Source organism: Phocoena phocoena, chromosome 4 (genome assembly GCF_963924675.1).
Source record: "Phocoena phocoena chromosome 4, mPhoPho1.1, whole genome shotgun sequence".
In the NCBI taxonomy this organism is placed as follows: Eukaryota; Metazoa; Chordata; class Mammalia; order Artiodactyla; family Phocoenidae; genus Phocoena; species Phocoena phocoena.
Genome location: NC_089222.1, coordinates 146,380,720 through 146,393,150, shown reverse-complemented (window position 1 = coordinate 146,393,150; position 12,431 = coordinate 146,380,720). Strand labels below are relative to the sequence as shown.

The window sequence follows — 12,431 nt, the reverse complement described above, 5'->3', positions numbered from 1 at the left end:
ATGAGCCATGGCCACTGAGTCTGCGCGTCTGGAGCCTGTGCTCCGCAGCGGGAGGGGCCACAACACTGAGAGGCCCACGCACCACAAAAAAAAAAAAAAAAAGTACGAACGAAAGATATACCAAGAAACATTAAAATGAAATCATATAAGTTCACCTTGAGGCCAGCACATTGCCAGATTGAGAGGCACCTGAGCCACCACCTGGCACAGGGCGCAGGGGGGGACAGGGGTGGGGGCGGGGGCGGGCTCCACGAGGCCTGGTCGCACACAGAGGCTCAAGCACAGCACAGAAGCCAGGCGCCTCCGACGACACCCGCGGGCCGGCCGCCGAACGTACCTGCCTCCTCCCGGACCAGCTCCAGCTCCCTGTACGCGCGGCTCTGCAGCAGGGCCCGCTCCTGAGCGTGCCGCCCGGCGAGCTCGGCACGCAGCTCGGCCAGCGCCGCCTCCTTCTCGCGCTGCAGGTGCGCCTGCGTCAGCTCCAGCCGCGCCGCGTGCATGTCGCTCAGGCTCAGGCGCAGCACTTCCAGCTCCAGCTCCTGGAGGACACCAAGTGCAGTGAGATAAGCCAGGCCCACGAGACAACTACACGATTGCACTGCCCCACTGCCGTGAAGCATGTAGGACCGCCAAGTCACAGAGACAGAAGGTAGAATGGCGGCTGCCAGGGGCTGGGGGGCGTCGCTTAGCAGACGGGGTTTCAGGTTGACAAGATGAGAAGAGTTCTGGAGACGGATGGTGCTGACGGTTGCATAACCGTGTGAATGTACAAACACCAATGAACTGTGCACCTAAAGTGGTTAAGATGGTAAAATTTATGAGTGCTTTACAATTAAGAAAAGGACTGTGACAAAAACGGAGGTTGAGGGAGTATAAATGAGTTTTAGTAATTACTATGCAAGAGGAAGGTGAAGCTGTTGATTAAATTTAGATTTAGATAACTATATATGTTGTATTTAATAACCTCACCATTAAAAGAATAGAAACTGTATATTATTACTTCAAAATGAACAAAGGGAGAATTTTTTTTTAATCCCCTGATAAAAAATAATCCAAAGAAGGCAAAAAGGAGAAAAGAAAGAAACAAAACAGGCAGGACAAATAGAAAGCCCAATTAAACGTCTGATGTAAGTACAAGCGCATCAGCGATTACATTAGATATAAGGGAATTCACTGCCCAGTAACTGTGAGAGTCAGTTAAAAATCAACCCTATGCTGCTCACCAGGCACACATCTCAAATAGAAGGATGCAAAGATGCTGAAGGTAAAGGAGAGAGAAGACCAGAACCATGTCTGATCCATTCACACAAAGCTCTACGTCAGAATCGGCACAGAAGCCAGGAGCGTGCTCGCTTCAGGGTGGGCAGCAGGGAGCAGGGTCCAGCACCGCCCTGCCCCTGAACTGTAGAGACCACGTGCTGTTCACGGTGTACTCATCTGTTGGGCTATATCTAAGTTTTGTGTACTTTTCCACAAAGATGCTACAAGTCACAGTTTAAAACAAGTATGAAATGTGTATTTAAGGCTGGGTTTTACGGACCCCACTAGAGACCATTTCTCCAGGCCCTACCAGGCCCTCCTCTGAGCTAGATTTCTCCTGCAACAATGCAGACTAAAAACCAAACTTGCGGGCTTCCCTGGTGGCACAGTGGTTGAGAGTCCGCCTGCCTATGCAGGGGACACGAGTTCGTGCCCCAGTCCGGGAAGATCCCACATGCCGCGGAGTGGCTGGGCCCGTGAGCCATGGCCACTGAGCCTGCGCGTCTGGAGCCTGTGCTCCGCAACGGGAGGGGCCACAGCAGCGAGAGGCCCGCATACCGCAAAAAAAAAAAGAATGGATTAAAGAAAAGTAATCAATTCAACACTCATGGAAGTCACACCAAGCACTGTGGTACGAACTGGGACGGTAAGACCAGCGCCCAGCCGGCAAGCCCATCCCCCAGTGCGTCTCGCGTGCAGGGCTGCCCACATCGGCATGGGCATCGAGGGCCAGGCCCAGGAGGCACGCTGACCCCACAGGACCCTCAGTGAAGGAAGGGCGACTCTCCCTTCCATGCCCACCACCAAGATCAAAGGTCACAGGAAGACCGCCTCCAGCTTCCTCAGCTGGCTCCGGCCCCCACGCACGCAAGGGAGGCGTCCACAACTGGGACACACCTTAACCAAGAACCCAGGAAAGGCATACCTTTGTCATCACCCCAGGCTGCTCCGGACCGTCGTCTTCCAGCTTCTGCAGCGTCCCCGCTCCACCGGGCTCCTGCAGCTGGAGGGGAAGGGCCAGGAGCATCCACAGCGGCTCCAGGGGTAGCCCGCCGCCGCCTCCGCCCCCGCCCCGGCCCCGCCCGCCTCCAGGCCCGCCAGTTCCATCTGCACTACTCTCCTTCTACACAAATCTCACGCTCTAAACATTCTTTATGTAACCTGCTTCCCTAATGATGTCACTGCCCGATTTTTAACAAATTCTGCTTCTTTTATTTCACCGCGTACTTAACACAAATCACTAAACTTTAGTTGCTCAACACGTATTTTCTAAGCTCTTAATTTTATATAAATTCAAATATTTCATCTTAAAGATTTTCCTTTAGATAAATCTTTTCCTTAATAATTTGCAGAATAGTATTTTTAGTTTCTTTCTGTAAATCACCTCAAAATTGAGTTTAAAGCTTTCCAATGAATTTTCTCCCAATAGTTTTGACCCATAAGTTTACAAGAATTGGAGCTTTTATCTGCAGGAAGGCTCGGTACGCACGACTTGGTGACTCGCGGGCGGCTTCCACCCCCATGTCCACCTGCACCTCCAGCCCCGACCACACATCACTCTGCCGCTGTCAGGGTGAGCGTTAGCGTCTGCTGGACCTAACTGCACTTATCAAGTTTCTTTTCTGGTCAGTTATAACTGCTTGAGAGGACTGGCATAATTTTATTCCTTCTTACAGGTCTTCCAAAGAACAATGAGAAAATTTACTTTTTTTTTTCTAGAGTAAAACATTTTACCTTGCAATCACTACCAGACCCCTGCATCTATCTTAAGACACAAAACGGATCTGAGCAACCTTGCTTCTCCCATATCACGATGCTATTTCATCATCCTAAGGATTGTTCTGTCACACTCAATTATTCCCAACCATGCCAACACCACCTTAAATAATGAGGGAACAGAAGAATGAGGGAACCACCTAGAAGGACGAGGAACAGTGAACTCATCCACCCTCCAGTTTGCTAAGTGACTGGAGAGGCCATCTCAGTAGCCTGCTTTCAACATGACAATTCAGGGACTTCCCTGGTGGTCCAGTGGTTAGGACTCCGAGCTTCCACTGCAGGGGGTGCGGGATTCCATCCCTCGCTGGGGAACTAGACTCCGCATGCCGCAGGGTGTGGCCAAAACAAACAAACAGACAAAAAGCATATCTAAGGACAAACAAAACTGAAAAGGGTCGTCAACACTGAGGCCACAGAAGAGTATTCCTACGAATAACTCCATACCCCAAACTGGAAGATTAGAAGGACACATTCTGAGAAAAAGCACAACTGAATAGTCTGGTAACTGTTCAGTAAGTTGACTCTGCAATCAAAGGTCTTTCCACAAAGAGAGCTTCAGTCCCCAACAGCTCCACCATCTTACACCAGCTCATCCACAGAGCAAAGGACCCTCTTGGCGCGTCACGTGAGGCCAACAGAACCTCAACACAAAAACCTGACAAGAGAGGAAAATTACAGGTCATTCTCTCGCAGAACACACTTTTTCTAAATCAACTGAGAAGACCATATGACTTTTCTCCTTTAGTCTCTTAAGTGAATCACACTGATTTTTTTGGAATGTTTGACTAAGCTTGCACTCCCCTAAAATACACTCCACTCCACACCCACCAAAACTGTTAAAATAGAAAACAAATGTCAACACCAATCACAGATGTTATGGAACAAGGAAAACACTCATATGCCACCACTGAAAATATAAACTGAACAACTGTTTTAAAACACAGCTCAACATACCCAAGTTGAACGTATACCTAAATACTGACTCAGACATTAAATACCTAATTACGGCCCCACAGAAACGTGTTCACACAGACACCAAGAGACTTGTATGAGAATGTCCACAGCAAATGCCAATCAACAGCGGAACAGAAAAACCAAGGTACATCCATACAGCAAAATACTATACAACAACGAAAACGAAAGAACTATAGCCTTTAACTCCTAAAGGATGCTGGATAAGAAGACCCAGACTCAGGACATGCATACTGGATTATTTTATTTATAAAACACTCAAAACCAGCAAAACTAAACCATTCTTCTAAAAGTCACGGTGCTCCATACACAGAAAGTTAACTTGAGATGGATCACAGACTTAAACATAGAAACCAGGCCATCAAGCCTCAAGAAGACACTGGGGATTATCTTCACAACCTCAGGACTAGGGGAGACCTTTTGGACAGGACACAGAAATCACTAACCATAGAAAAAAATGATAAATTCAACATCAAAGTTAAAAATATTTGCTTATCACAAGACACCATTAAGAAAACAACTTAAGCAAGGTAAGCAAGACTAGGAAAAATATTCAAAGTACATATATCTAACAAATAACCTGCGAATGCTAAACAATAAACTTCGGAAAAATAAAGACAAAAACAACTACAGGTTTCCCCCACTACCAGAAATAGAGCATTCCTATGAAAGCTTTCATAAACCAAGATGGCATAAAGGTAAAGAAGCAATTAGATTTCTTCATAAAACTGAAAATCCTCTTTAAATCTCCTTCTGTTAGCAGAAACAGGTACTAATGTAGATCTTTTGTAAAAGTGAAGTGGTGTAAAGCGAGCTTTCGAAAAGTGAGGGGTGGCTGCGTAAACAAATATTCTATAGTTAGTAAATTTGCTTTACTGGCATGAGAAGTAGCAATTCTGAAATTAATTTGTGTGTATTTTAAGATTGAGCAAATAAGTAAAGATACTGTGGATAAGCCTCTTCCCCATTTTCTCACTATGGGAAAAAGGAGCTAAAAATAAGGAGAGGGGAAAAGCTAGAATAAATTCTGTGCTGTTGGATTGGAATTGAAGATATTAGTGTGAATTCATGGTTTTGATTATACATGCAAATAGACAAATAGATATAGATATGCGTGTATATACATACATTTATATTTTCTGGCTCTGTCTATTGAAACAGCCTAGAAGCAACCATACCCCGCAAGCAATAAGCACACCTAGCACCCAGATCTTGGATTCTAAAACCATGCTCCACCGAAAGGAACCAGGGCTCCTTGAAGAAATGGCTGGTTTGGGGCTGCAGAAGGAAAGGACAAAATAAGCCTAGAAAATCTTGGTGCCAGGAATTAAGGCGCCAGAAAATGATGAGGGCATGTTAAAAGGTCACATGCCAATTCAAAGGCACTCCCAGTGGCCAAATGTATGTATTTCAGCAACAAAATAAACATTGATATGATGGATTAAAACCCGTAATCAAATAAGTATCTAGGAGTCCATGCTGATATAAATAATTGAATAAATAAACTGCGGAGAAGCGACAGTTCCTCCTTAGAGTAAAATGCCAATTAATATATGTAGATGGAATGATGGAAACAAAGTCATCATTTGGCCAACACCATCACAGTAATTACTGCAGGCAAGAATCTTCAATAGAAGCTAAAACTAATGGAAAGCATCATGAGAAATGGAGTATTTACAGGGTCTCTAAGCACCTCCACATAATATACTTATTAACTACAAAGGGGAAAACAAAAACTTCTCTGTCAGCAGAAATCTGGCAGGCCCCCCAGCAGTGAGACATAGCTACCACCACACCACCTGTGCTTCTTCTCAGGATGCACTCAGCAGACATCATCATCACTTCCACCGTGTTCCTGCCAAAACGCACAACCTGACTTCAATCGGAAGGAAACATCAAACAAACCCAAACTGACAGGGATCCTACAACATAACTAGTTAGTACGTCACAAGTGTCAAACTTATAAAACACAAAGGAAGACTGAGAAACTGTCCAGATTGGAGGAGACTAAGGTGACAAGGCACTGGAATGCAATACAGAATCCTGGACCAGAAAAATCGGAAAAATTAGAACAAGCTCTATCAATCAGCTCACAGTATTGTTTCAATGTTAACTAAAACTGACGTGATTTATACTATGATTACATAGGTGTCAATATTTCAGGAAGCTAGGTGAGGGATCTCCAGGAACTCTGTGTTATTTTTTGCAATTTTTTTGTGGGTCTGACATTTTAAAATGAAAAGCTAAAAAACCACAAAACCTTTAACTTAAAATAAAAAAGACTTGCCTGATTTGAAAATAAAAATATGAAATTAATAAATGATATTTACATTGCGAGGCTTTCTCCTCAAAGAGCCTAAGCAGGAAGCATACAGAGCAAAGCCACTGAGAGTCAGGGCTCAGCACTCTCAACGTGGCTTCCATGGACTCAGCTGTGACCCGCAGCTCGACCCCAGAGAAGCAACAAGAGCACGAACATGAACCGAAAGTAATATCCAGCCTCAGGTCCCTCAGACCACAGGGAGTGGAGGCAGAGTGAGCTGGGCACAGGCTGGTCCAAAGACTCAGGCACCAGGGTTCTGGGCAGCTGCTCCCCAGGCAAACTCGGAGCGCCACAGCGAGGTCTTTCAATTTTTCCAAAGAAGGAACATTCTATAATACATTTGTAGGTAGAATATCATAAACTTTATATGCTAGCAATCATTCCTTTTTTTGCAATAAGGCAGTCCAGACACAGCATGACTTTGAGTCAAATTCTGCCCTCAACCACCAGTTTTCAGCTCATTCTAGCAAACACCTGCCCCTGCCCTGCTGCACACAAGTTAGGGGTACTCCCAGTTCAAGTACACACATGAGAGGAGGCCCCAAGGAGACCCACATGCAGGCAACCAGGAGGCCCAGAGAGGCCATGCACCCTCAACACCCAGGTCCGCACCCGCCCCTGCAGCTCACAGGGCCTCGAGCAACAGACAAGACACCATTTCTGTGACACCTTCAGCCCGGCCCTCCTCACCCCACATTCAGAAAGGCGGGAAAGGACAAAGACCAACAAGCAGGTGGATTTGACAGCAGGTGAAGGGATATTACGGCTTAAGTGTCCAAAGATACCTGTCAGGGGGGCTGATGCACAGCCACACCCGAGGAACCCACACTTGTCAAACTCCCGCTACCACGCCGAGCACCAAAACTGACCCCTGCCTTCAAACAGTTCACCCCAAATTTCTCAAAATCATGGGGTGAAGAAAAATCTTTAATTAGAAGTGAAACCACAAAAATATACGCCCCTTTTGCAAGATAAAATAAAACCCCCTTTCCCCACTTTTGATAGGCAAAAACAGACCTAAGACCACTTTTAGTAAATTACGCTAGCAATAACCAGGAGATAAGCAAAACGTGAGAACACAGAGCTGAGCAAATCTACCTGAGGGGCTCCTGCGCCATCAGGGGTGTCGCTGCACGACGCGTTCTTGCCAACGGCCCGGCCTCCCAGGAGTCCGGCGGCCTCGGACGCAGCTACCGGACTCTCCTCCTGGTCAGGCGCATCGACAGCCGCGCCCTTCCTCTTCGCCGGCGTTTTCTTCGAATGCGCACAGTCACCTTTTGTTTTTCTCTGTCGGAAGTGAGCAAGCTGCGCAAAAACGTAGAGAGGTAGTAGAGACAAAGGTAAGTGAGGAAAAAGTAACAGAACCACAAAGACAGCAAGCTTGTGGGGAACATGAGGCTCTGGGGCTGGCTCAGTCCACACGGCCACACCTGGCCAGACTCACATCAACCAGGCCCCGTCCCAGAAACACCACCTCCATTAACATCTACGATACTGGGAGTTAAAGCTCAGAATGACACCCGAAGAATCTAACAGTAAGGACTGTTAACGATGCCTCCAGACAAAGGAAAGCAATAAGGCTGACGGGCAGAATAGCTGTCCCAGCCCCTGACAGTTTACAGAAAAATTCAAAAATTAAAAAGTACATCTATTTTAAAAACTGACAGCTTAATCAAGGCATGTTTAAGGTTTAAAACTATACAGAAAAGCTAAATTCTCCCTTTTTGCCCCATTTTCCCCCAATCAGGGAAATACATAGCCTAGCCAAAACTTCCTTGCCATAGATTCTGAGACAAGGTACAGAAATAGCAAAAAATTAATTAAGCCAGGTCAATCTAACATCCTCCTTTTTGGAATCAGATGTTCTATTTTTCATGACGCAGCTCACCAAAGCACCAGGGACCTCCGCAGAATGTCCCCATCAGAAGGCACACCTGGCTCTGTTCAGTCCCACAAATCTGAGGGTTTAGACTGTTCACACACCATCTCCCACTAACACCTTATTCAAAAGGTAGGATAGCTAACATCAGCTTTTCACAGGAGGACAAGGTCCTTCAAATGACAACTCTGGTCATAAAAGCAAATGCATCTAACGAATGTTTGTATAAATGATAACAGAAGTGCACAATTTCATGGACATAGGAAAATCACAAAAGGCAATTTAAGTGAGAGAAACCATCTCCCAAGAACAGACACTGCCTTCAAAACCAGTCCCAGATTCGTTTATTTTGTGCCCAACTCCATCAAATCTAACTGTCTGTGAGATCCCTTCCTGCATCACAGACCCAGTCTCTGGCCTGTGGTCACCCAACAAGAAGCATCTGTTTCTTCTCCCAAGGTGAAATCTTCTCATCACCATTAATGCTCCTTCAAGCAACATTTAGGCACATTTACAAACCATGGTGAGCTCAGAGAAAACGGTGGGTATTAAACTCTGGCTCGCTTCCAATCTCCTTCCTACGTACCAGGCACATGCAAAGGGGAAAAAACACACTACAGCCTCACTCTTCAAACCCCAGTCAGAAGTCTGACCTGCACAGGAAGCCCAAGGAGGCCGCTCTGTCCTCTGCCTGTCACCACCTCACACCACTCACCATGTGTCCTGAGTGTTCCCTTTAATGCAGTGGCCCTGTGGTTTCCTCAAGGGAAGGAACTAGCACGGAACTGAACACCCCTGCTGGCTGATCCATGTGAAATTCCCAATGTCTGACCTCAAACAGCAACCTCATAGGGCTCTGCCTAATAGTTGCGGGCACTGCACAGCGGCTCCCCCCGACAGCCGGAGTGGGGTGGGCCAGGGCAGCACAGCACATGTGCCCAGGCTTTCTCCATTGTCTCTAGGGCCCGCATCTGGTCGGTAAACGGCTCAATGGCCACAACACGCCCAGAACAGTGAGTACCGGACGGTGCCTACGTGGATGACAAAGGCCCACTCCGGGACCGCACAGAGCCCCCGGGGGCATCCGCAGCGCAGGGACGTGACACCTCCCAGGAGGCTCCGTCCGGGCGTCTGGAGCTCCCAGGCCCGGCGCGGGGGGCGGCCCCGGCAGAGGCCCTCCGCCCTCACCTGCCCAGGACTGTCCACCTGGGCCCCAAGCAGCGAGGAGGCGGCACAGGCGTTTCAGGAGCCCCGACACCAGGGCATGGGTCGGTGGGAGGCATTCCACAGGACGAACAATCCCGTGCTCGGGAACACCACTCTGAACTTCTATAGCACAAAGAACTGCAGAATTCCGTGTAAAACGATCTCTGCACGTCGTTTTAACCGGATGGAAGCTGAGCTGAGCCCTAGGGGGAGCGCCCGTGTCGCCCAACTGCAGGGAGTCCCGGCCTCCAAGCCCTCCAGGAATCCGGGCGAGGACAGGGAGACGCGCAGGTGCCAGTAGGTGTGCACAAGAGCGCAGGTGTGGTGACAGCGCCCGTTCCCGCACCTCGGGCTCCGGGAGCGGGCGGCCGTCAGGGACGCCGCGTCCGGAGGACACCACTCTCTCTCAATGAAGCCGCCTCGCCGGCTCCTCTGGCAGTTCCCCGGGGGTGGTCGGGGCTGGGGTGGGGGTGAGGGGGTCCCGGTGGGAGGGGAGGGGCCGGGACGCCCAGCTCCCACGGCCCCGCCCCTGCCCGGCGCAAGCGCAGCCCCGCCAGTCCCGGCGTACCCCGCGCCCGACCTCTCCGCGAAACGCCGCGCGCCCCCAGCCGCTGATTGGCTGTGGCTACGGCGGGGGCGGGCCCAAGCAGAGAGCGGCGGATTCAAGATGGCGGCGGCCAAGGGGCGGCTTCCAGTCCAGTCGGCGGAAAGGGCAAGAGTGCGGCGGTAGCGGTCTCCTCCTGGCCGCGTCCGCTCCTGGCAGGGGGCGGTGGCAGGCACCGGAGCCCGCCCTGTGGAGCCCACGCCGGGACAGCGAGGGGAGGAGGCGCTGCCGTTTACCTTCGCTCTCCCGGCCTCCACTTTTCTGCGCCGCTGCTCTTGCTCATCTTCTTCCATCTTACTCCGAGGCTCTTCGCAGGTCGCGGGGGGGGTGAAGGGGCCGATGCGCTGCCGCCTTCGCTCTATTTACACTCCCTCCCCATCGCCTGGGCTCACCCTCCCCCCGCGACAACTGTCACGCAGACGTGGGCCCGCCCCGCGTTCGGCCCCGCCCCGGGGCGTGCACCCCCGGCCCGCGGCCAATCAGGGGCCGCGGTCCTGCCCTCGCGCACGCGCGTTCAGGGCGGTGCCCTCAAGGAGGCGCGGCCCGGCGGAGCTCCGCCCCTGCGTCCGTTCCTCCGATTGGCGCATAGACGCTCCCGCCTCCTCGGGCAGGACCATTGAGCCGGGCGCGGCAGCCTCGGCGCTCTTTGTGGTTGGTCGGTTTGAAGGACCCCGCGCACGTGGGTCGTCGGGCCCGGCTGGGACTGGCGCGGAGGCCGGTTCGCGTTCCCGCGAGGTTGAGGCCGCCCTGGGGGGAGTCTGCGCCGGTGTCCAGTTGAGTCAAGCTTCGCGAGCCCCCGGGGATAGACCAGGAGGCCGGGCCCCACTGCATTCGTGCGCCAGCTCAGGGCTGCCCCTAAAATCGCTCCGGGTTGTGGCAGTGCCCGGGGGTGGCAGGACCCAAACTTTCGTCTCCAGGGGTCCTTTCGGCGACCGGGATGGTGGCCCTGTTCGTGTCACGATCGCAGACAGCCAGCAAAATCACTTGATTCCGTTCCTAGGAGTCCCTCCTTTGGGTCCCGCTGGTGCCTGGACCCACAGAACCGGAATGCCGGGGGCGGCCAGAGTTAGTCAGTGGGAATCGGGGCCGGCATCCCCAACCCACGGAGCCCAGAGCTACAGGGACAGGAAGCCACCGGCGGTGCTGCCACTCCTGGACCCATGGATTCTTCCCACTGGGGATACAGTGCCATATCGAGGGCTCTGGTTTAATGCGTCTGCCCCCAGCTTGCACAGTCAAGGGTCCAGCCATAAAGCAGTGCCCTGCGTCAAAGAGTGTTAGCAGGGACCCCATGCAGTGAGAAACTCCGAGAGAGGGTCAGGCTGAGGCCCTGCGGGCAGGAAAGGCAAACCCACACCCGGAATACAAGTGTATTCCTGTTAGGACAATCCCTGGAACCCCAGCGTGGAAGGGGCTCCATAGGGCCAACTTGCCAAGAGGCCTGTAAGGATGCAATTTTAAATGATACAGTAATTGTATGCAGTTCTAGATCACCAGAGGGAGAGAGCTGTTTCAGTGAAAGGCAAAAAAGTCTCTTCTCACATGGAAAAGTTTTAAGGCCTTGAAACGTTTGGGTAAATCAATCCAAATATATTGTAAATGGTTATTAAAAAGGAATGTGCTGTACTTCCTGTTCAAACTTCTGTGAAGCTAAAACTGCTCGAAAAGATAGTCTGTTAAAAGTTTTTTTAAAAAGAAAGAGAACGTGATGTGGGTTATGAATTCATGGTCCGTGTGGGAATTGGAGTCTCATGAAATCATTGTTTGTTCCTTAGCTTCAGACGCCACTTAAGCCTGTTTGTCCAGATGAGGAAGTAAGGTGAGGTTTTTATTCCTAGCCCACGGTTTTGATTAACAGTCAAATGCTGCTACAGTTATCAGGCTCACTGGAAGCTGATAAGCTCTGACTAACTGACACTGATCCGAAGCGTGTTGTTGGCACCTCTTGTTACTGTAGCGTAAATGTGCCTGGGTGAGCGTTCCCTCGCGGAGGGTGGGGTGGGGGGATGCTCTCACCAACTGGTGATGGTTACCTAAATGGCGGGGGGGTCGCAAACTCAGGAAGAAACACAGGAAACCCCTAAGCAGCTGTGCCTCGGTTTCCCTGTGTGAGAAGTGAAAACACCCACAAACTTGCCCCCACGTCAGATCTGGCTGGGGTAGAGCTGGGTGGGGTGACAGCGCTGCAAGCGGCAGCTGGAGAAAAGGTGGCGTATCAAGCAGCGCTGCTGCGGGTTAACTGTGCGGGGGTGTCCGGCGAACACGCTGCGGGTTTCTGTGTTTCCTTCACTCCTGTGCCTTCAATGCAGTAAGGTCTGTGTGCGGGCCGTGTGCCCCCTGTCTGCTCTCTGAGACTGAGTGCCAGTAACTATGCTCCTCCACGAACGTGCTGTAGTGACTTTACTGAC

General features: G+C 50.6%; 1 protein-coding gene across 1 annotated transcript in view; it reads right to left on the bottom strand.

Moving 5' to 3' along the window:
- PCNT (pericentrin) overlaps window positions 1-10,316 on the bottom strand; it is a 95,547-nt gene extending 85,231 nt beyond the window's left edge. Inside the window, 4 exon segments of the mRNA XM_065875935.1 lie at window positions 314-539; window positions 2,186-2,263; window positions 7,433-7,639; window positions 10,260-10,316. Of these exon segments, the coding sequence (XP_065732007.1) occupies window positions 314-539; window positions 2,186-2,263; window positions 7,433-7,639; window positions 10,260-10,316 (568 nt within the window).
- Window positions 10,317-12,431: the final 2,115 nt, after the last annotated feature.